The 26,036-nt window shown below is 38.4% G+C and overlaps 1 protein-coding gene across 2 annotated transcripts in view; it reads left to right on the plus strand.

Annotated features, from left to right (window-relative positions):
* Window positions 1–26,036, plus strand: part of FAM183A (family with sequence similarity 183 member A) — a 264,612-nt gene that overhangs the window by 178,170 nt on the left and 60,406 nt on the right. For both annotated transcript variants that reach the window (XM_044085372.1, XM_044085373.1), the window contains one exon: window positions 1,564–1,667. In XM_044085372.1, the coding sequence (XP_043941307.1) occupies window positions 1,564–1,667 (104 nt within the window). The remainder of the gene's footprint in view (window positions 1–1,563; window positions 1,668–26,036) is intronic.

Genomic DNA, 26,036 nt, shown 5'->3' on the forward strand with positions numbered 1-26,036 from the left:
TCCAAGTTTCCAAGCTACCCATCTCCATGTTTTCTTTCCTGAACCCCAACATGAAGATACGTTGTTCATTTCTTGTAAAGGTAAGAAGAAGGGACAGTGTGTCAAAACAGACTATTTTCAAAAGGTTGTCTCAGGCTATTACTTTTTGTTATTCACACAGCAACAAAACTATTCCAGGCAGGATCAAGATTTACTCTACCAGTGTCTTGGCTGCACTTATGGCATTTTGGAAAGGATTGGATTCTAGAAGTATTCCAGAAGCAGCAGCTTAGTCCTCTGCATATACATGTACAAAGCATTACAGGCTTGATTCCTTCTCTAGGTCTAGAGCAGGCTTTAGCTAGTACCATTCTCCAGAGGCTCCTGGATCCTTCCCCTTCCACCTCCCACCTCCCAAATGTTGTAAGCTAGGGTAATCTACCCATATAGCTTAGTTTACTGCAGCAGTGATCAATATGATGAACAAAGCACAGCTGTGTAAGTAAACTTACCATAACAGTAAATGTTCAAATACTCCCTCCTTCCATCCCTCTTAGTTTTTGAGTATGCTATTTTGTCACTGTGTGGTCATATATATTCCTAGTTATATACTTTCAGGACTCAGCCACCCTCTCACAGTTGGCATGAAAGCTCTGAAGGGCTTAGCACCCAAAGGAAAGTTCAGCTTGAGTTGCCAAATGGTTTGGGCATCTGGGAAGTACCTTGAAGCTTTGGAAGGTGGCCAGCTTTTATATCCTTGGTAGGATATAACCCAAATAGCTTAGGCTACTGCAGGTGTGATCATTTGAACATCTACTGTTATGTTAAGTTTACTTACACAACTGTACTTTCTTCTTGAGAAAACTAACTTTTATTTCATCCTTTTGTCTCCCCACTAATAATAAAGTAGGAGAGTAATGCATACATTAAGTAGCCAGCATGGCAACCTGTACATACTGTAACAGTGATGTGCTATACAGAAAACATGAGATAATCGCATTCAGTAAGATAAACTATACTTGTATGTGAACATTAGCAACCCCCTACCCCCGGTGGCTGACATGGATGGTGTCCTACACCTTCCTCCTAATGTGTCCCTTCTCTGCTACACCCACCGCATGGAAACTGCTGTCCCTCACCCACCTGCCTCTTCCACCACTCTCATCACTAAATGAAGTTGGATCATCTGGGTCAGGCAGAACTTTCTCTCTCTATGTCACAGAGCCGGTCTGGGTGTGAGTGAAGGCTTAAATAATAAACATTTAAATAATAAAAGAAAGTGGTTTATATCAGGCAAATGTAGATGTCTTTGCTTATGGCTGAAATGAGGAGAAATGGAGTTGACAGACTTCACAAAATCTCAGTGGTTTTCCTAGTGAGAAGTTTGATCTTAGGATTAGATATGATAAATTTTTAAGGAGTGAGTTGGGGGGGGGGCAGGATCTCACTTATGAACCTTCCTTGGAAATAAATATTGTACTAAAAAGAAAATTCCTAAACATTCCTAAATAAAATACTATGTAACAAATAAGAATAGCTGTAAACAGTTTGTGTATAACTTTTCCTTCTGTTTGCTTGTTTTAGCAAATTTCCTGAATATAATTCACCATGCAGCACTGGAGCCAACAAAGAAATACACTATGCCTCAGACAGAAAGCCAAGAGATTGGGTGGATTACAACTCCCTTGGTGAGTATATAAATCAGACCAAAACAAGGAAAAGAGAGAGAGAGGGCTGAGAATATAAGTGACAGAGAACATAACTAATTTTAAATGATAATGATAGCATAACAGATAACACTGTCACATTGTAGATGGATATGCTAGTACTGCTAACATGAATGCTAAAAAAAATAGTAAGACTGGATTTCAATAGAGCTTTGTTGTTCATGAATTATTCATGGAACAGTGGATTGAAGAAAGTGGAATTCCTCAAACCATGGATTTATTTCACTTTTATTTGAGTGATTTCCCCATTTTGGTTTTAGAGACTTTTGGACTTGTAAGGCATATATGCAAAATGTAAAACTGTTTATTGCCTCCGTAGCATAGAATTAATGCAAGTATAACTGCCAGTGCTATTTTCCCTGTAGAGATACATTTGCCTAATGCATTTAGTGTAAAATGTATGATATGATATTTTCTGCTTTTGTCCAATTCAACATTTGAGTTGTGGAGCCGACCTTCTAGAGCTTTGGATCTGAGACTCTGATTCCTCCCTTACCCACAGTTCCCTTCTTCTGCCTAAAGTACCTCCAGATCTGATTTGCCATCTGTTCCATCCAGGCGTGTTATCCAACATCTGTCATATTTGTGTCACAACAAGTAAAACATTTTCTGGTTAATTCCTTTCTCTACTCTTCCCTTTAGATATAGTTGAGTGTGATTACAGTATAGGATACTGTAAAAATTTGTTTGAAGTAATTTTATAGCTAGTGTTAAGCTTTTTTGTAGGCTGTAGCATGATCTTTCTAGATATTTCTAGTATCTCTAAATAACTTAGACTACTATTATTATTTGTGAGAGTGTGTTCTGTAGTACGGTTTGATTAGCGAATGCTAATTCATCAACCCCTTTTAAGCGAAAGCTTAAAATCTCGAACACCTGGAACAGTGATTTTTTTCCCCAGGGAAAAAACTTGCTGTTCCACAAAAAAAGGAAAAAAAAAAAAAAACATTACATAATATGGGGGGGCTTCGAACACCCCCACCTAAATATACCAACTCCGAGATTGCACCACAGTGGAGGAAATAGCGAACTCCCAAAACTGGCCCAGCGATTTTTTGCCCTGTGAAAAAATCACTGTTCCGGGTGTTCGAGATTGTAAGCTTTCGCTTAAAAGGGGTCGATGAATTAGCGTTCACTTTTCTAAGCATTTGCTAATTCAATATAGACCCTTTTTTTCTTATATTGGAAGTGGTTTAGATTATTGTTGCATATGTGTATGTATGTATGTATATATGTATATATATATATATATATGTGTGTGTGTGTGTGTGTGTGTGTGTGTGTGTATATATATATATATATATATATATATATATATATATATATCTATATATATATATATATGGGTCCACTACGTAAACTCGGAATACTGAAATCCTGAAATTCAGTATTTCAAGTCCACAACACCGAATGAACGAAATCCTGCATTTTCAGTATCCCAAAGCATCATAATCCCGAGAATGGGATATAAATACAGACTATGCACGTCAAAGACTGTACGTTGTAGTATCTAAACATGGCTTCTACGACTTATCCCCCAGCAGGAATAAGGATACCATATACCAAACTACAATATCACAGAAACTAAAGCAAGTTCTAATTATAGATGGATACGGATTCCACCTTGAAAAAAATCTACATCCAGGAAAGTACTGGTGCCTGCAAATGGAAGTCAACATTAAAGTGTAAATGTAGGTTAATAATCTTAACTGTACCTTCTGGTGAAGAGTTGTTAAAGTCTGCCTGTCACAATAATACTGGTGACCCTTCTGAACAGGAAAAGTATACTGTATGTAGCGAGCTGAAGCACAGAGCGGCAATTGTCTCGAGACCCACCTTGTTAGTAGAAGACGTATTAGCATCTGCCAGTTTAGATGTAATACCTGATCTTCCAAATAGGCATGCCTTACTGCAACAGGTGGGATGGGTCAGGAGAAAACATAGCTCAAGTAAAGGCAATCCAGATGTCACACTTCAAACACTAAACATAGACGACTATCCCCTCAAAACAGGACTGTTCATACAGAAAAGAGTAACAGATGATACTGGTGAAAACAATGTGATAGTATTCACGACTGAGATGAATTTACATGACCTAAGCACAGCCACTATATGGCTAATGGACGGCACTTGTTTTTATAAGGGTATTATATGCCATCGACTGTACAGCATACATGGTCTTATAAATTGTGGCAGGTAGAGAAAATCTATACCACTACTTTACTGTCTAATGACTAAAAAGTCTTTAAAAGCATATAATAAAATGTGGCATTGTGTATTTAAACTCATGTCGGACTGTGGCTTAAACACCAGTTTACAGTATGTGTTATGTGACTTTGAGGTTGCTGCAATAAAAAGTTTTCGAGGGAACCTTACAGGAGTGACCTGAAATGGCTGCCTTTTCCACTTCAGTAGGAACATATGGAGGAAGGTTCAGCAGTTAGGTATAACTTCTCTATACAACAGCAACATGAGGTTTCAGCTGGCTGTGAAGTCCCTAATTACCTTACCGTTCCTTTTGGAAGAAGAAGTACTGGAAGCGTTTAAAGCCTTAAGAGTCATTTCCAGAAGAGGGTAGGAAGTTAATACTAGTATGTATTAGGCAAATGGAGGAAGTTTGCTACACGTACCACAGCATATTACAGATTTCCCCCTTTATTCCCTGTGAACTTTTGGAATGTGTGCGACCTTAATTCATTGTTTTTACCTTGTACACAGAACTTGGTTAAGGCATGGCATCACCGCTTAAAGTGCTTGCTAGGTACCAGAGCAACTGACCTATCTGCCTTGATGTCCGCATTAACAAGTGAGCAGGATAGGGTGGAGCAAATCAGAAGCACTTTATCCAGTGGGTGTCCACCGTCACCTAAACGGAGTCAGATTCTATGAAGGCACAACCAGTTTCAGTACATTTTGCAGAACAAGGTGGAATACACTACCCCTGCTTTTCTACAGGCAGTTGCTACAGTTCTACAATTGTAAGGTATGCGGTGACTAGTGCTGTTCTGCAGCAAGCTATATGGATGAGCTTATCTATGGCGTACAAAACGTTTGCACTATTATTTTGTTTGGAGTTAAAACACATACTGGAATGAATGGTAATACTAGGTGAAAAGTGGATTTACTACAGATGCATTCGGAAAAGGTGGAGGGTTCACAACACAAAGTCACACAAAGGTGGAGGGATTAAAAAAATAAGAGACAAAGGTGGAAGAATCAAAAAAGTCGCACATCCCAGATTCGGTATTGTGAACATTTGATATTGTGATATAATGGGATTTCATTCATTTGGTATTGTGGACTCGAAATACTGAATTTCAGGATTTCAGTATTTTGAGTTTACGTAGTGAACTCATATAGATATATATATATATATATATATATATATATATATATATATATATATATATATATATATAAAATTGGTACTTACGTATTATCGCAACCACAGCTTTTCTGCACTGATAGCATTCTCAGCAATATTCCGTTCTTAGCTGAAACATCATGCTGCCGAGAATGCTGTCAATGCTGACAATTTTGTGGTTGCGATACGGAGCAGTGATCAATTATACCCTGACTCTCCTGAAGGCAACAGAGAAATTATGGCCTAGTTTCTGAAAAGGGCTGACGAGACATTTACTGCTCAGCATCTCTGATTGCGTTACGGTGCACTAAAATAGTTTGGTTAAGTGGCACCTGTGTATTTCAAACCGTGTCGCTTTGCAATAAACACTTTTTCTACAACCATCAAAATTATTTAATCCTTAGACGCCCTCAAAGGTGGGTGTGCAAGTGTGTGCAAAACATATGCTATAGCAAACGCTTGTTATCGCCTAAAATTATCCAGGGCAGGTAAACTCCTTATTCACAATATGCCCCTTGTTTAAAAATATAATGGAGGTTCCTTTTTGCAACAGTTGTTTAAAGAAGTTTGCACATACTCCCCACAACCCTTGCTCCTCGAAAGCACTCAAAACATTACTTTGTCGAGAACAGGCCTTCCACAATCAACCAACTACCACTCGCGGGTGCCACATAAAACTACAGCTGTGATTTTCACTGACAGCTCGACCTGAGATCAGTTTCACAGAGATTAATGAAATGACACTATGTTGAGCCTGTACAACCTGGGCCCTGTTACAACAGCAGGTCATGGCTCCAGCCGACCACTTGGCAATCACTGCAACATACTTAACAATCGTAGTTTCTCAATTTACACACAAAAAAAAAATCGGTACTTGCGTATCATCGCAAACACAGCTTTTCTGCACTGACAGCATTCTCGGCAACATCATGCTGCCGAGAATGCTGTCAATGCAGAAAAGCTGTGGTTGCGATAATACATAATACGTATCAGAACTTGTCAGAGATTTGCAATGCATGGCTAGGCTTAAAAAGACCCTTGTGGTCATTAGCCTAGTAAACACCTATGACAGGGTAAGAGTGAAAAAGTAATTATTAACGGTTTGTTTCCCCCACAGTCAGGGTCTTCTATATCCAATATGTCTTCTGAAGCAAGATTTCCATCTGCTTCTCTCAGTGCTGAGAAGAGGAAAGAGAAAGAAAAAGTCAAGTCTGAAGAAAAACACTTGGAGAATTATTTTTGAAAAAGAATGGAAGATAAGAGATCAAAAGAGAAGAAGCCTGACAAATCAAGAAAAAAGTTCCCAGATCCATCCAGTTCATTGGGTTCAACACCTAAAACTTTGAAACATTCAGATACACTTGTCAGTCAGGTCCTAATCCCCTCCTCTAGAGCTAGATTTTCTCTGGAATCGTTGAGCCCTTGACTTCATTCACCAATCCTATAAGATAAGTGATCTTCTAGATCTGTATCAATAGTTTCGTTGTCAAGGCTAGGATGATCCAACAGAAATCTCATGGAAATGGAAATTGACCAATGATGAGGAAATTTTTAGGACACAGATCCACTTGGGAGCCCTCCTGGTATTGTCACCAAGGTGTGGTCCTGGCACAGGCCCAGTAACCCTGTCACACTTTTCCCAGGGGCCATTCTAATAACTGGATTTGGTTCCCATGGGTCCTAATCCTTCTGGTGCACCTCGTTCAGATCCGACAGTCCAAGGGACTTTGTCTTCAACTATATCCTTTACTTTCTTGGCTCTGACGATATTGGATTGGGATGAGTCCCAGAGCCAAAGCATCAGTGTCAGAGCACTGGTAATGGAGTTGTCCCAGATGTTTTTGAAGCTGTTTCCCCCCATGGGTGCCTTAGCACTTGACAGCTAGGGTCAGAGGTCCTCCACAGAGCTGATCTCCCTTGGAATGGGGAGATTTCCCAAGTCAATTGACAGAGGAAATGCTTCCTTGACTCCAATTGTGGCAACGGCTTTCAAGGCTATGGAAAAGGCCTTGGCTCATCCAAGAAGGCAGGTGTGTGGACCAAGTTTGGATCCATCCTGATACCCAGTGTAACCTGTTCCTTATGCCTCTCATTTGTGTTGACAGAAACAGTCAGAACACATAGGCTTTGAGACAGCTCAACACTCAAGCTCACAGTTTCATTCTGATCTGTTTCCACCAGAACCCCAGAGACTTTTTCCAATGAAAGGGACATGCAAGTGGAGGCACATAGACTCCACTCCTAGTTGGTCACTGAGGACACAAATTTGGAGAAGAATCCCCCAGATCCCCTCTGGAAGACTTCACATTGGGGACATAATGGAATTGATGAAGCAGAAAGGGGGATGGTCCAGCAAAACTCCTTCTCCAAATGAGTCCATGTTCCTCAAAGCTTTTGGGTCTGGCTCATCTGTCTCCTGAGTGGATCCCCTCCAGATGCACTTATAGATCTTATGGCACAGAGGGCATAGAAGGACCCTGATATTACAGAGACAATTCCGAAAAAAAAGGCAGAATTGTAGCTGCCCCAAAAGATAGGAAGCACTGGTCAAAAGGATCCCCAGTAGAGTCCATGGTGGTAGCAGCAGCCACAAAGAAAGAACTGTTTGAAGAGAGTTCTTCTGTGCATCCCCTAACAGAGAGTCCGGGATTTTGGACAGACTATAGAAACGGACTCATGCTTCAGAGACCTTTGACCTCAGGGCACTAAATTACCTTGCTCATTTGACATGTTTCCAGAGGGATGTGATCAAGAAGTTCAAGTCTTTTTCAGGTAACTTACCTTCAGATGTCCCAAAAAGAGTGGACACCCAAATATCTACCCTACAATCTACATTTACTGTAGCCATGTGACTACTATCCAGTGCAGCAAATGGCACAGCAAGAGCAGCTGGTACAGGCATTACCATGCATCACCATGCCTGGAGGCAGCTATCTGATTTCATGGAAAGCTTCAAGGCATCCTTTATTAATGCTCTTTTCAATGTTTTCACGCTGTCTGGACCCAAAGTTAAAAGGACAATTACCAAGATTTAACAAGAAGGTGAGATCCTGTCTACCGTATGAATACTTTTCTCAAAGATGCCTACTGCAATATAAAAATTCAAAGGCAATCCAAGAGAGTTTGCTGTTTCCAGCTGGGGATAATCATTATCAATTCAGAGCATTGCCATTTGGTCTCATCTCAGCCCCCTGGGTATTCATCAAGATTATGATAATGATAGCATCTCACCTAAGACTGCAGGGGATCCAAGTTTTCCCATATTTAGATGATTGGCTCCTGTTACCTCCAGGGATATACTGCTACAGCACCATGCTTTCCTACTTCATCCTGCAGATCAGTTAGGGATACTGTCAATCAAGCAAAGAGCAAACTGCACCCTGCTCAACAGATAGAAGTCATAGGCTGTCAGATAAATACATCTCAACAAACTTGACAAACTTCCCACAGCAAGAGTACTGTTGTTAAGTCTGGTGGCTTTTCAGGTAATTCAGCATCCCCATCCACAAGCAAGATTTATTCTTCGTCTTTTGGGTCTTTAGTACCGCTAGCAAGATACCACTCGATAGTGTTACAATGGAATGTTTCCACCCAATGGACACAGAGTTTTCATCCCCTTCATGCCAGAATCTGTCACACTCAAGTATGCAGAAACCACATAATGTGGTGGATAATCTCTCCATCAGTTGCAGAAGGGCAACCCTTCTATCCACCTACCAACAAGGCTACAGTAACCACAGATGCTTCCCTTCTAGGTAGGGGAACGCATTTCGAGAGGAAGACCGTTCAAAGAACATGGTCAGCTATGGAGGACAAACTTAATTTTAATATCTTTGAGATGAGAGCAGTCCTCCTAGTATTGCAGGCTTTCCATGACTACCTAATAACAATACCACAAGGCAGAAGTAGAAAGAAATAACACTAAGTCAACGGACAAACCAGAAATAAGCCAAAATAGTTTATTGCACTTAGTGCCTCGGCTATTCAGCCTTCAAAGAGTACTCCCATTAGTAAGGTATGCCCATTCACGCATGTCTCCACACAGAAGACGCTCTAGCTGCGAGTCGAACAGGGCAACATCGTCCTGTGAGGTGGCAACGCTACCGCAGCACCACCACACAGTTTCAGAATGGTAATAATGAAAAATACTGGACATCAGTGGTGTTTTTGAGTAGCTGTCAGAATGTAACCATAGTAGCATAGTTTGACAGTTGTGACTGTAATATTCTGTCACTTTCTAAAGATTGTAGTAAGTGGGCATGTCAACCTTAACCTCCCACTCTCCTTAAAAAAAAGTAGTTTCAGGAGGTTACCCTTGCAAACATTCTCCAAAGTTGAACAAATCTAACAATATATGATCAGCTTTTATATTTTATTCCCCACTGTTTTACTGTGTTCGTGTGTGTGTGTGTGTGTGTGAGTTTATTAAATACTCCCCACGTTTACCAGTCTGCTACTCGCATCAAAAATAGCTCTGATTATTATACTCTAAAGCTAAGCTGCCATACCTCAGGATGGTTACCAAGCAACAGACAACTTTGTCTGCTTGTGTAACCTCACTCGCTATTCTGGACCAACATTTATGAATGGTCCAATGTTCTCCATAATCCTCATCAGAATTACAGTAAGGCAGCTTGAAGCAATAAACCTGTCTCAGTACAAAATATGGAGAAGCACAAGTATTATAGCTGGTAGTCATACGATTGTATGTAAATAAATGTTAGGAAAAAACACCACTGTTAAATCTGAGACATACGCTGTAATGTTTGTTGTTATTAACATCTGAACACACCTGCATTAAAATGTAATAGAAGTTTAATAGAAACATAGCCCTAAACAATAGCCTTGGTAGTAATGAACTGCTAATCCCATCTCCTAGAGTTGCCAACTACAGAAATACAGCAATGGCAATAAATGTGATAAAACACGTGATGAGCAAAATGATAATCTCACCCGCTACCACCAGTTATTATACAGCAAACAAGCATATAATGCTACCTGCTGCCACTGATAAATATGTGATGAACAGTGGTTAGCGGTTTTAATTCCTGCATCAATGCTATCAACATTTGATGTGACACAGAACCAGCAATATGGAGAGATTCCCACCACTGGTACCAGTTAGTATACAAAGGGGAATATTTCCTTAAGGACATATGGTAAATGTGCACTGTTGCCCTAAATAATAGCCAGTACCTGTCTCACCTAGATAAATTGCATTTTGGCTTCCAGGAATTTCACCCACTTCAAACTGAGCCCAGTGCCTTTCAGTATAACCTTACCAAGAGTAATTGAAATTTAACCAGAATTATTTTGCATACACACACACACATTTTATTAGAATGGGAGGGGTAAGTAGGGATCTTCAGCACCATCTGCTACCTTCGCTAGCTTTAAGGTATACTGCCACCAGTTAGTCAAAACTAAAATAAGCTGACCTTTAAATATTCAAATAACAGCAGCGAGCTTTTAGTAGTCACCCTTCTCAATGATGGGATGCCACACAGCTTTAGGTACATGTACAATGCATAAAACTTTTAACCACTAAATAAACCATCAGTCACAATTGCTGAAAGGTGAATATTTTTTCACTTGAAATAGATAAGTTAAATAATTTATTTTTAAGTAAATATGCAGACAGTAAAATGCCTGCTCAAGAAATTAAGAATAAAATATTTCAAAAGACAGTTAATGGTCATAAAAAGACTCTATAGCTTCAAAACTTGAAATTATCTTTCTTTTTGAAATGTTTTTTTTTCTTGCCATGTCTAGTTAACAACAAGTATCCCCTCTTATTAATGACCATTCATCCCCCCATCCTAGTATCTCACAATCAGGGTGAGATCTGGCCATTGGATGCTATCTTACAAGCCAGCTCAGCAGTGGTTTGTGCTCTCATTAGCTTCTCAGTAATGAATACATGTATGGTATGTGCCCTAATCCATTCACTGCATAAAGGACAAGTGACCTGTCACCACAAGAACCACTTTACCTACCTCTGATGAGTGAACAGTACCATGCACCCACTAGGAGGGCTACCACATCAACAGTTTGAGGTCTGAACAGGCTCCTCTGGTTCATCTTCTGACAGGTGCATTCTACTGTGGGATTGTGGCATTAGATGGCACCAGTCTATCCCCAGTGTTAGGCATGACCATGTTCCTCATGTCAGCTCCAACAGACTCCCAAGCCACTAAATCAAACTTAGGTTGCTTGGGCCCTAAATAACTTTACTGTTTCTGGCTTTTAAGTCCAAAATGGATTTTTCAGAGTCCTTACAAGCAGTATAATTAAGTTATGTCTCAAAGGGTATAATCCAGTAGTAACTGCTCCAGCTTCTGTATTCATGTAACTTTTATCTGACCAGGACTGAAAGATAGTCTCTCTCTCTCTCTCTCTCTATTTATATCTCCCCAAACAGGATTCCCTGTGGCTTTAGACTGAACTTAGAATATGCCTTTCTTGTTTCCATAGTTCTGTGTTCAATAACGAAGGATAAGATTCAGAAAGCTGTAGTCCAAATAAGGACATCATCATGTGACCTAACTCACCACCCTCCAAGAAGCATGAGACTTGAATTGCAGATACACACATTCATACAACAAGGATTTAGTCAAATTTTTAACTATACAACATTTCACAGTAGCAAATGCACAGGTGTGTACCATTTTACAAGTTTTGTTTTATATATTACATCTCAGTTAAAAGGCAAGTATAAAGCAACTTTTTAAAAATTTTATCTTGAGTCATTACAGCTTTATTGCAACTTCTGCAGTTTTCTTTGAAAGAAGTTACATTTTTAATGGTAATTACAATTCTTTCTGTAATATGAAATATTACTAACACAAGTATTATTATTTAAAGATCACTGGATCATTTTTGTTTAGTTTGGTTGGAAAGAGATGCAGTGTTGTGAATTTCCAAGGTAAAATATCTTTATAAATGCCCACGCAATTTAAATGATTTTGTATCCATGTGGGATCTGTGTTGTATTCGACACTTACAAAAATATGCAAGACATCTGTGGCAAATTGTACTTCTCTGCAGTAGGTCTGGAAAATGTCAAGCCAGTTTTAGTTGTTATGAGGTATACATTATATATAATCATGTATTGCATATGGTACAGGTTTCTAAGAGGAGTACATTTTCCATTGATTGATTTCAAGTAGAGCTGGAAGAAAATCTTTTCATTTATAATGAATGTAGATAAAATGGTTAAATATTTATTATCAAATTCAGATTCCAGGGTATTATTTCAGGTCTGTATTGTCTTATTGAAAGCTGATAACACTGAACGCTAGTTGATTGACCACAAAAGGTCGAACAACCAAAATAGCTAAGACATGGAACAGCGATTTATATATATATATATATATATATATATATATATATATATATATATATATATAAATAAATAAAACACAGCCCCCCCACCCCCTACTTAAATATACCAACTCCGGGACCGCACCACAGTGGAGGAAATGGCAAGCTCCCGACAACAGCCCAGCGATTTTTCCCTGGGGAAAAAAATCACTGTTCTGTGCCTTCGCTGTTTTGGTTGTTCGACCTTTAGAGGGCGATCAACTAACTTTCGATGTTATCAGCTTTCAATAAGCTGATATAGACCCTATTATTTCTTAAAATTATGCTGTTTCTTGTATTTTCCCTATTAAAGTACTTCATTCTTAAGGCAGTAACAGTTATCGTTTGAGTCAGGCAGTTAGGAATACATTTTTAAATGCAAATTTTTGAAATATATAATACCAACATCAAAATGTTCCTTACATTAAGTTTCATTACAATATATCCTCTTGTATATATTTTATATAGAGAATTATGATAGGGTTTCTGATCATATCCATCCTATTATGTGTTCAGGGCATTCATGCCAAGAAACTCGCCTCAAGAATGAAGCTCAAGAGGTGAATCTTGGCCTCCATGTTGAGAACACATAAGGGTTATATCAGTGCCTTTGAATGCCAGTAAAACATTTAGCACAATCAACAGACATCAGGCAGAAATAATGTTTCACTGAAGAATAAATGGCTGTCAGACACTTCATTCTGCCAAATGTTTTGCTGTGTAGCAGAGAAAAGAATCTAACCACTTTTAAAGCTGCTTACTTTCTGATGCTGTTCATTGCCAACTAGTACTTTCAAATGTTAATCCCTAGCATGAGACTCAATTTTTGACAGTACTTAGGGGTGCTTAACAAGTTTCTCTTTTTCCCATTTTTGGAGCATAATTGTTGTATTGAAGGTTGGGCGCCAGGCTGGCAACTCGACATTGTAAAACTCCACTGCCAATCATGAGTGGACAGTTGATCCGCTGTGGCGACCCCTAACCGGGAAAAAGCCGAAAGAAAAAGAAGAATTGTTGTATTCCATATACTACATAATTATTATGCGCAGATATTTGTCTTGCTTTATGCGCATTTTTTGTAACTTTTTAATGTTTGTACTAGTTCATGTTAAAAATAAAAAGTTATTTGAAAAAACGAAAGATTATTACATTTTTTTCATAAACAGGTGAAAGACACATCTCATATTACATTCACCCGGTCTTTTGAAAGACCCTATTAACTTTTAGCTAAAGGGTAGAACACTTGCCACTATCAACCTGTATCTTTTTGCCCTGGTACATAATACCAGCCTTTTGACTATTTCTTGGGTCTCTTTGTCTACATGATACTCTTCCATGTGGGTACACTCTGACTTTATTTACTGTCTTAACACTTCTGCTCGACATAGCTGACAGGTTTTGCAGTGTGTGCATGTGTGTGCGTCTTTCGGCTTTTCCCGGTTAGGGTTCGCCACAGCGGAACTTCGGTCCGCTAATGATTGGCAGTAGAGTTTTACGTACTGGCTTGCCGGGCCTAACGCACAACCTTCAACGAAGGGAACGCCCATTCACGTATCTCGCCACACAGAAGACGCTCTGAGAATCGAACGGGTAACTTCTAACTGCGAGGCGACAACGCTACCGCAGCACCACCACCGCAGCTTTTGCAGTATTCTTTTGCAATCTCTGGTCAATAGAAAATTTTGCATAATCCTTTTTTGTGCTTCCATGGGCTGAAAAATGCTTATGTGACTAACAACTGCTAAAATATTTCTTTTTATCCCCTCTTTAGGAATCCACTTTCTGTAAAAAGAACTTTCTTTTTTCCAGTTTGCAGACTCTCTGCCCTAAGGATTAGGATCCTCCTTGGTATCTCCCTCAAGTTTTAAAGTAGTATCTGAGAGCCGTACCTACCATAATTCTCTTGTTGTAATCAGTCTCAGTTCTCCTTATAAGAAAAGCTCAGTACTTTTTAACAACTCTGTCTCAGATTTGGACTAACTGCTATCAACCATTTCTTCTTGTGAACTAACTTCTTCCAGTGGAAGTCGAGAAACTTTTGACAGCAGACCGCTAAAGGATTTTTGTTACTACATAGCTCAAGTGATCACATTACCAGCCACTGCTGTCTGGGTCTCATCCCTGCTACCTTTCCTCTTGTGGCTGCCTCTATGCTGCCTATGTGTAGTTACAAGTCTACTTCTGTATGCCAAATTTACACTTACCCAAATTTTAGATTACAGAGACTACAGTACTGAAATTTCACTAAACAGAAACTGCACATTACTAATTTTTTTACAGGGAACTGAGACACATGGCCAACATTGAACCAAAAAACACACTGCAGTATGTCAAACCCACACTCCCCCTAACTAAATATACCAACTCTGGGATTGCAAAACAGTGGGAAAAAGGGCAAATTTCCCCATGTTGGCCAAGTGTCTCTGTTCCTTGTAAAAAATTCAGTAATGTGAAGTTTCAGTTTAGTGAAATTTCAGTGTTGTCATCTCTGTAAACTAAAATTTGGGTAAGTGTAAATTCAGTCTACAGAAGTAGACTCGTAGATGCACATAATCAGGATACTATGTTAAGAAAGTTATTACCTGTTAGAACATTTGCTGAGATATCATCAAACACTGAGATCTGCTTGTCTCCCTGTCCATCTTCTCAGTTCAAATGAGCCATGGTTAATGGCACCTGAAAAAGTGCCCATCCCATCGTTGTAACCAGAGTGGGCTGCCTAGGTAGCTAAAGTTTATGTTCTTCATTAGCTCACTGTTACAGTAGCCATTGCAATATGGGACATATCCTGACAAAAATACTGCAGGTCCAGCCAGACTACAAAGCTTCAGGCTCCTTTGTCACACACAGCACATCTGCCCTTTGCACAAGATGATATGCTGGTATAATAGGGTTGTACAGACATGCCAAAATCTAGAACTTTCTTGCAGTTAGTATGCTCTTGTAGGCTTTCATCAGCTTTGCATTTTGTACTACTGGTAGTTAGCTTCAGCTACTTCATCTTCATGCAGATAAGTGCCCTGTTGGGGACCCTTCCTTTTTCTGTAGAGATTTGTGTAAAATCTTGGCTTATGCCTGTTAGAAGGGGCAAGTGTAGCTGTGCACACCAAAAACCCTATAAAGACCCCCATTCTAGTTCTGTCTTTTGCTGTTTTTAATTTCTCCAAGTCTTTTGGGTTTCTAATACCATGATGGGAATGGACCCCATTCCTAAGTCAAAGTACGATTAAAGTTCATGAAATTATTGTTTCACTCTTTGATGTTAGCCAAAAGTGCTCTTCGCAGAACCCGCAATGTGCCCAGTAATGACTCCTGCAATTCGTACGGTGTTGCATGAATTGGTAACATATCTAAATACGATTGTAAATTCTTTTTTATAAGACCAGTTGCTCCTACTACTATTGGAACTGTCGGTGTATCTTTCTTCCACATGGCTCTCATTTCTGCCTGCAGATTGAGGTATTTTATGACTTTGTGTCTCTCTCTACACAGCACACTGTAGTCACTAGGTGTGGCGATTTCAATGATCAATGCTATTTTTATCTTCATTTCTTGGACCACTATATCCAGTTTTCTAGCATCTATCTTTTGGACTGTTGGTATTGGGTGATCCCACGTGATGTAAACTTCATCATTTTCAATGATTCTCTGTGACTTATGTTTCCAGTGCTTTTCAGCCACTTCGGTACCATAAAGTTTATACAATCTCGCCACATTATTATGCCTTTCAGTATACAGTCCCTCTGCCATTAGAGAGTCGCAACCATCAAAGGTGTGTGACTGTTTCCAATTCGGTTCCACAAAACCTACATATGTCTTTCTCCCACATGTTCAATGGACTTAGTGGGCTACGTACACGCTGGTTTACTATCTTGGGCTGCCAATATTAACCTTTAATTTCTTGATGTTAATTCACATCTCCTTAACCATTTCTGCATTCGTTCTTGATCAACATGAGGCTCTTCCAGAAGTTTTCTATACTTGCAACTATATTTGTTTTTTCCACATTTCTTGCCTTTTCACCTGCTACTTCACCTTATATTCTTTCTTTTGTTGTTTAGCACATTCAGTTGCTGCCTGGTTTTTATCCACTTCTGGTTTGATTTCCATTCCTCCTTGACGTCAATATGCTTCTGCTAAATTAAGCAGAGATGTCATTTTAGATTTATTCTCCTCATGTTTCAAAACTTTCACCACATTTGGATCTTGTTAGGTCAGCGAGTCCCACAATTGCAGATCTGTACATATAATCAATTTCAAGGAGGCCCATCCCTCCTTCAGAATGGGGAATATATAATCTTGGCATACACTGATTTTTATAAATTATTTGGTGAGCATGAAGCATCCTTCTTGTTTTAATATCCAATCTATCCAACGATTTTTGGGGCCAGTCACTCACTCCAAAACTATAAGTTGGGACAGGAAGAGCAAATTGATTTTTAGCTTGGATCTTGTTCCTAGGTGTCAGTGCTGTTTTCAGGATGAATTTAAGTCTTCTAAACTACTCCTTACTAAGCTTTATTCGCATTTGTTCATGTTTTATTGCTGATCCTTCATCAATTCCCAAGTATTTATACACCCCCTCTTGCTCAAGTTCTTTTATATCACATTCTTGTCCCAAACTGATGTTTTCCTGGTGCTGCAATTTTCCTTTTTTAAAGGTTGCTTTTGCACATTTATCAAGACCAAATGCCATTCCAATATCATCTGAAAAAGTTTTGACAACCTGCAGCTGTGCTTTCAGTTCCTCATCTGATGAGCTATACAGTTTTAAATAATTAACAAAGAGAAGATGAGAAGCCATTAGACTTTGTTGTTTTCTAGAAGCCAAATTATAGACATGGCCTAAGCTGTTAAGTAAACAGCTTAATGGGTTAATGGCAAGACAGAATAGCAAGGGTGACAGAGAGTCACCCTGGAACATCCCCCTTTGAATTTTTATCCCTGGGATAATAATCTGTCCTTTATCATGGCTTAATTGCAAAGTGGTCTGCCACTGTTTCATGGTTACTGTAATGTAGTCAATCAGTGTAGGGTGTATCTTATACATTTTTAAGCACTCTTTTATTCATGAATATGGGATACTATCAAATGCTTTTTTGTAGTCAATCCATGCCATACTTAGGTTCTTCCCCTTCTTACAATTCTCCACTATAACTTTGTTTAACAAAAAAATGGTCCTGTGTGCCATATGACTTTCTTTTATTGCCCTTTTGTTCTGCCATAATTGAGTTTTCTTCTAAATGACTATAAACTCTGTTGGTGTCAATTCCCGTGTATATTTTGTATGTCATCGGAAGACAAGTTATTGGTCTATAATTTTTAGGGTAGCTTGCAGGTTCACACTTAAGTAAAAGCATTGTTTTTCATGTTGTTAACCAGTGCGGTGTATGTTTGGGGTGCGCATATAAATAGTTCTTACTCATGGCTAAATCCTAGTGCAAAGAAGTTAATACTTTAAGCCAAAAGTTAGGTACTGCATCTGAGCCTGGGGTTTTCCAGTTAGAGGCTTTTCTCAACTTTATTTCAATCTCTCTGGCTGTTATTTCAGACCATTTCATATCCTGTACCTTTAAACTTCTTATTCTTTCCTACACTTCTTCTATCCATTTAGCATCTTTGTTATGTTCCACAGGATCTTCATAGATACTTCTCCAAAATGTATCTACTTCTTTTTTAGGCGGGCTAACATTGTGATCTGTAGTGAAAGTAGGGAACAGGTGGAGGAGACCCTGGAGAGATGGAGATATGCTCTAGAGAGAAGACGAATGAAGGTCAGCAGGACTAAGACAGAATATATGTGTGTAAATGAGAGGGAGGATAGAGGAATTGTGAGGATGCAAGGAGTAGAGGTGGCAAAGGTGGATGAGTTTAAATACTTGGGATCAATAGTTCAGAGTAATGGTGAGTGTGGAAGAGAGGTGAAGAAGAGAGTACAGGCAGGGTGGAGAAGAGTGTCAGGAGTGATTTTTGACAGATGAGTACCAGTAAGAGTGAAAGGGAAAGTATACAAGAGAGTAGTGAGACCAGCTATGTTATATAGGTTGGAGACAGTGGCATTGACAAAAAGGCAGGAGTTTGAGCTGGATGTTGCAGAGTTAAGGATGTTAAGATGTGCACTGGGTGTGACGAGGGAGGACAGCATTAGGAATAAGTATATTAGAGGGTCAGCCCAGGATGGAAGGTTTGGAGACAAAGCCAGAGAGGCAAGATTACATTGGTTTGGACATGTGCTATGGAGGGATGCGGAGTATATTGGGAAAAAGATGCTAAGGATGAAGCTACCAGGTAACAGGAAAAGAGGAAGGCCTAGGATAAGGTTTATGGATGTGGTCAGAGAGGACATGCAGGTGGTTGGTGTGACAGATCACGATGCAGAGGACAGGAAGAAATGGAAACCGATGATCTGCTGTGGTGACCCCTAATGGGAACAGCCGAAAGTAGATGATGATGATTATCACTTCCTGTTACCTTATTTCCCAATTCTCTATAAAACTTTTTTGGATCACCAGTAAATTGTGTATTTTTGTGCTTTTCCTTTATATTTATCTTCGTATCTTCTAAGTCTTTCTGCCTGTTTTGAAATTTTTAGTTTATCTCCAATAGTGCATAATAGATCCTGGTCTGTTCTAATACTGCGCATTGCTTTTATCACATCTATCTTTCTTAATATTTTTGTTGATCTGTTCCCTCTTCTATAATCTTCTAACAATGATACTTCTTGACTTAACTGGTTTATAGTTTTCTCTATTTGATATTTCCATGATGGTATTCACTTTCACCCCCTCTTTTCCCTCGCTACCGTATGTTCCTGTGGTAGAACTTTATCAGTTATTAATTTAGCAGCACAGTAATATATTCTGTTTACTTCTGTTATATTGCATGGGTCTCTATGGACAGTCCTAATTACTGTGTTCATTTGTTTTATCAAGCTTCTGACTTTTGGGGTTTTATTAACCTTCTGCAGTCTATTTCTCTCATTGATCTTGATATATCTATCTTTGTCTATTAAATCAAGTAACTCTTCTCTTAACTCCTTTTCTTCCATACTGTGGGCACATCCCTTGTTTTCCCTTCCCTGTGGGCATTCTATAGAAAGTTCTATAGCATCTTCCTGTGACACATTCTCTTCAATTTCATCCTGTGTCATCTATTGTTCTGTCAAATGGGAACTCACCGGCCTATCTCTCCTCAACACTGACTGCGTCAGAGTTTCCACGGTTTCCTGTTCCTTTCCTTGCTGTCTAGCTTCAAGTGAATGTTTATACTGGTTTCCTAAGGAAGGCTCCAAAATATCTTGATATGGCACCTGACCAGTTACTAACTGTTCCACTGGTTTCCCCTTAATTTGGATATCCATTGCTCTATTCTGTTGTGGTGCTTTCTGCGTTTGATTTTCTACACTGAATCCTTCTTTTGCAATTGTTCCATTACCTCGATTTCTATTTCTTTGACTTCTCCATTGCTCATCTCTTTTTCTACTTTTCCTCTTAGTCTTCTTATTTTTTGTATTATAAAGTTTTCCATATTCAGACTCCTTTGCCTATATATTTCTTCAAATATCTTTTGTGCTGCTATTTTTGTATTAGTTAGTTTTGCTTTCTCCTTTGCATAAATATTACACCATATTAATTCTCTTTTCCTTTCCCCTGTCCATATTTCTTCTTCACATGTCTCCTGATCTTGCTTTTCCTTATTCTGAGGACTCACTCCATCCTGCTGTACTGTAATCTGTTTTAGACCTTCTACATTAAATCCTTCACTTTGCAGGCACTCCATAACTTCAGCTTCTATTTCTTTACCTTCTGCTTTACTAATCGTCTTTTCTACATTGAATTGTTGTGCTTTTAGTCTTTTTGTTGTGAAATTTTCCATATCTGGATGCCTTTGCCTGTATTTTTCTTCAAATATCTTTGAGACTGCCTTCTCCATATTAGTTAACTTGGCTTTTTCCTTTGCATAAATATTGCTCCATATCAAATCTTGCTGTCTTTCCCATGTCCATGTTTCTTTTTTACATTTTTCAAATATCTCTAGGTTTTGTTGTTTATATTTTCTCACTTCCTCAGAGGCTTCTTTTTCCAAAGAGATCAAAGTTACTTGATCTATATACTGTTTTTCGAAAATCTGTTGTATTAATGAAAGCAAATTTTTATTTGAAGCTTATAACAGTTTTTCCTGTGGAAGTATTTTTCTTTCCTCTAATTTCTCTCTTAATCATTTTGTATATCTTGTGTCTGGAAATTCTGGGCTTTTTGCGTAATAGTAACAATACATAATTTCTTTCTTATCCTCAATGGTCCACTCTTTCGTCTTTACGGCTCTTCTTTGGCCAATCAATTTTTGTCATTTTTGTGGACTGCTACTTCCTTCTACAACAGGGGGGGCCATCCTCCCCCTGAGCCAGGCCTGGCCCCATTGTAGGAATGTTTCCGTATTTTGAGGATTCTACACTGTCATTTTTTCCAGTCCTGGCACCAGTGCGCCTTCCACAATTGGGCAGTTTTTTTATCCTGGGTCTTGTGCACCCAGTTATCTTTTTTTTTATTTTTGATTTACTTCTGTCCATGATATATGCTATATAAATACAGTCTATATATCAGTGTCGCCTTGGTGAGATTTTGTGAAAAACAGGGTCCACCTCGCAAAGGTACTCACCAAGACTTGAGGATAAATTCAATTTCAGCACTACTACTCTCCTTTGCTTGCTGACTTTTCATCTCTCCATCCAGACCCCTTTTCTTTTGCTTGAGTGAAGATCTCAATGATAGGTCATGCTCTCTTTACCTGTCATTCACTCCCAGTACTTATAGGAATAAATTGAACTCCCTTTGCACTTTCTACAAAACAGAGGTCTGAGCAAGCAGCCATGATGATGGATTCCCCTACATCAGACCTTGCCCCCCAGGTAAAAAAAATACAAACATTTGATGAGAGAGGTGAGTGATGATACTTATGTTGATCTCCCTTGTATAGTCCATGACCAAAGACTCTGCTGAGGTGCTTATGCAGCCATCTGATCATCAGTCTGTTTCTCTAGGCTCTCTAGTGCAACCCATTCAGATAACACTGTAGTCCAGGACCCTTGCATATTGAACAGACCATTCACCTGGTAAGGAGGATCCACAAATCATCTTATCTGAGGATAGGGGAGGTATATAACAGGATCTTGAAGGAAACCACTGTCTGGTTGTTCACAGAAATCACATCTATGGCTTTAACTTCAATGGCTTTACTTCTGTACATTCCCAGAAAGCACACTTAGACAACAAAGCATCTACCTTTTTCTCTTACCCTTTCTCCTCAGAAAGGGAGTCAGGAGGACTGGTTTAACTTTGCTGTAAGCCATTCTGTCTTTTAAGTCCTACTTTCCTACTTCTTCCTCTTCTTAACCTATCAAGAGAAAGAGAGTTTCTTCATTCCCCAAAAATGAGGGTTTACCTGACTCTGATAATGAAGAATTGAGCTATGCTTCTCATATTCCTTTCACCATTACAAAAATGTTTTTTTTTTTTAATTGGAGAGTAAAAGAAGTGCTTTATACAACTCCATTTGCAGACATTGCCATTATTTCTTTACAGGCAGAGAAAGAGTGAGAGAATTACCAGAACCACCACTTTTTCCTCTAACCTAATTGCTAATATATATATATATATATATATATATATATATATATATCTATATATATATATATATATATATATATATATATATATATATATATATACTTCTTCCTCCTTAGCTTTCAGGGCAATAACTTGCCAAACTCATATGTTTGCATATCTTTTTGTCCATGTTAAATAATGGCACAATCCTTTTCAAACATTCTAAATTCTGGCTTCCAAGATGGCTACACACTGATCACCAACTTAATTTCAGCTCTCCCAGGGTGAAAAAAGATACTGATAGATAAGGTCCAGTAATACTGCCTGTTTCAGTAAAATGCAGTTACTGGCTTGTAAGTACACTGTCTGGATGTCACCAAAGAAATGTAGACTGCCTGAAAGAAAATCAGCTAGAAAAGTTGTAGAGAAAACCCACTGATTAGGAAAAATGAGAAAAAAAGGACTTCAAGCTTCAGCTTTGGTACAGAGGATAGCTTCCACTAATTTAGATGAAAAAATAAATAAATGTACTCAGACATGAGTAAAATAATTGAAGCACTGAAGGAGTATATAAACTCAAAAATAACTTTTTCACAGAATAGTATAGTTAGAGGACAGAGCACATGGAGAAAACCTGAGATTTTCTGCGGTACAAGAGAAAATGAAGGACCAAACTGTATTCATTTTATAAGAGCTCAAATAAGTAACTGGACTAGTATCCCACAGCAGGATTTGTTAATTGAAATGGCACATTGTGTGTATGCTCCAAACCTGGTCATGAGAAAGCAGCCATGACCTATATTAATGAAGATGCAATCATACCAGCAGAAAGAGTTGATCCTGACAAAACTGTGGCAGAAGGGCCATGTGTCTTAGCATGGATTACTTTTCTTTTTAAAAAATCTAGCAAAGCTAGACGTTACACTGTGTAATACCTTAAACCTCTTGTATCAGAGTCAACATGGGATATACAGAAATTACCCTTTAAGGATATCAGGTGTTTCAGCTAAATGGCAATACTGAATGTCCATGACTTTTTCTTTTACTTTTAAGTCTATTTATGGACAGACAATGAGTTTTCCTGTATGACCTTATTACTCATTGTTTTAGTTTGTTGGTTGAGATATTTTTAGGCACCCTTACGTTTATGGATATCAGTTGGGTATGACAACCCTGTGTTTCCAAAAGTCAAACATTCCTCTTGTGCTGATGATGCCATAAAAAAGCAGAAACATGCATGTCCACAGCTAGAGGGGGTTTGACTTTATTGGCCTGAAACTGTCCATAAATAGACTTAAAAGTAAAAGAAAAAGTCATAGACATTCAGTATTGTTATTTAGCTGAAACACCTGATATCCTTAAAGGGTAATTTGCATATATCCCATGTTGCCTTTGATACAAGAGGTTTTAGGTATCACACAAAGGAAAGTCTAGATTTGCTAGATTTTTTTTTTTGTTTTCCTGTGTGACCTTATTACTCATTGCTTTAATTTCTTTTAGGTTAACACAAGTCTGGGAGTGTGGTTGTCAGCCTGGGTCTTTTGTTCCTATTAGGAGGGTCAAATTTCAATATTTGAACGTGTACATATTTTTGTGTTTTAGTATTAAGTTAATAGGTTTTAGGGGGTATTGGGGGTGTGTTAGTGTTATAAGATGTGACATTGCCTCAGATGTATATGACAAGAAACAACTGTGTAAAAGTTCAACCTGCCAAACAGGGTATGCATATAACACAAATTCTGGAACTAGGCATTTAACAAAAAGAGGTGTCATACATAAAAGGTGGGAATAATAACATTTTAATACAAGGATGCTTTCTTTAATGTCTTTAAATGTAAATGGCCTCATAGATAAATACAAAGAAGATAGAGTGGTGAACTATATTAAAAATGTAGAGTGCAAGTAGCTATGTTACAAGAGACACACTTAAAAAGAACCGAACGTGTTCATTTGATAAAAAAAGGTTTTCCGGATGATTATTTAGCGGAATACCTGGGACAAAGGAAAATAGGAGTACTTATATTAACTGCAAGAGGAGCTCCAATAGAAGATCAAAAAAGATAATAATGGCAGACATGTAGTGCTAAGGGGCTACTGGCAAGGGAGGAGGAGGATTACACTGACATGTATTTACATTCCACCTAAAACTACTATAATGGAGCATAAGAAAATTCTGGGAGAAATAATCAGCTTGCAGCAAGAAATATTACTTGTAGGTGGGGACTGGGATTTGATTTGCAGCAATGAAGATGCGTCTGGGGGGCCTAGAAGGGAAAATATATCAAAGGAGGGTAGATTTTTGAAGAAATTTTGAAAATATTGGGAGCAAGGAACTAGAGAGGGAAAGATGATAGAATGGGAAGACGCTAAGAATTTATTTGGACTGCAGGTTAGAGATTGCCTTCCCTATCAAGGATTGATATCAGAGTATAGGCAAAGAGAAAGAAAAAGGAGGATCCAAAATGAAAGACCAGCACTGGTAGAATTTTTAATAGACTCTAGAACAAGAAACTGCCATTAAAGAAGGAATAATTAGTAGAACATATAAAATTTTGCATGATCATTATAAAAATCATAGGAGGTTAGAAAGGATTGGGAAGAGAGATTGGAGAAGCAATTCACAAAGAAACAATGGTGGATTTATGTATGTCTCTGAAATATGCAGCAAAATCTAGAAGATTTGGGATTTTTGCCTGTATATGTTTACATAAATATAGAATTTTTCCTCAGGCAAGCAGTAAATGTTGGAGGTGTGAAGGGGAAGAAAGATGTAATTGGGAGCATATTTTTTGGGAGTGCAGTGAGTTGGCGGATTTTAAGGATTCCCTGCAGGATGCACTGCTGGAGATGCTTGGTGGGCAGATTGGTCTGACAAGGGAGATGATTTTTTTGAGCTATGATAGAGAATCGGAATTGACATGGTAAGGCCTTGCTGTGTCTAATAATGGTGGCTGTCAAAAAAGCAGTTATTAGAAAATGGAAGTCAAAATCTAAACCAGCTATATTGGAAGTAGTGAATATAGTAACAGAGATAAAACATCTGGAATTGAGATTTTTAGAAAAGAGTAGGATCAAACTACATAAGAAAAAATGGGAATTGTGGGAACAGTACATACAAGAGAAGAATAAGGCCTAAAAGGTGGCAGGACTTAAATGAGCTATGTAATGTTTAAGTGAGAAATATTGGGTAGATTATAAATGATGTATAATGTTTGGAACTGGGAGTGTGTCAGTATGTTTGTGAAGTAAAATACTTGCGAATACGATTGTGTCGATGTGGTTTGTTTTCATTTATATAAATGTATGATTGCCTATGTACTAAGTGATGTTTTAATAAAGATGCTTCTTGTTTAAAAAAAAAAACAGGAATTGAATAGTTTATGTAATATTGCTTAGGTTATACGATATATAGTAATATATACAAAGTAAATTGTTTATGTTAATATAGTTTGATTACTTTTATATGAATGCAAATTTGCCTGTGTCACAAGTGATAATTCAGTAAAGGTGTTTGAAAAAAACAGTGGCAGTAGGGCAAAATATTAAAACTTGTAGACAGTAGAGTGTTTGTGGAAAATGATTATTCACTGCTCACCAAGCAGAGAAGAAGAAAATTGATCCCATCAATCAGGAAATGCCTAGAGGCAGGTGTAAGATTCAAGCTGCTGCATCCAGCTGTCTTCAAAATATTTTTCCTGGAGGATCAAAGCCATTTCTGATAGAGAACAGGTAAAGAGGGAAATACATTATAGGTGGGGACTGGAACTTGACCTGCAACAGTGAGAATGAATCTGGGGGACCTGGAAAGGAAGATTTAACAGACAAGGGTAGGTTTCTGAAGAAATATATGAAAATATTTGTTATGGAATGCATGAATTCAGTAGTAGTAACCAGGAAAGAATTGACATATTATTCCCTTGGGTACAGTAATGGGATCTAGACTAGACAAAACTTATATTTCACAGGAACATGTGCATTTAATTGAAAGTTTTGACACAC

The sequence above is a fragment of the Protopterus annectens genome, chromosome 10.part0 (assembly GCF_019279795.1).
Source record: "Protopterus annectens isolate FY-2018-M chromosome 10.part0, PAN1.0, whole genome shotgun sequence".
NCBI classification, from domain to species: Eukaryota; Metazoa; Chordata; order Ceratodontiformes; family Protopteridae; genus Protopterus; species Protopterus annectens.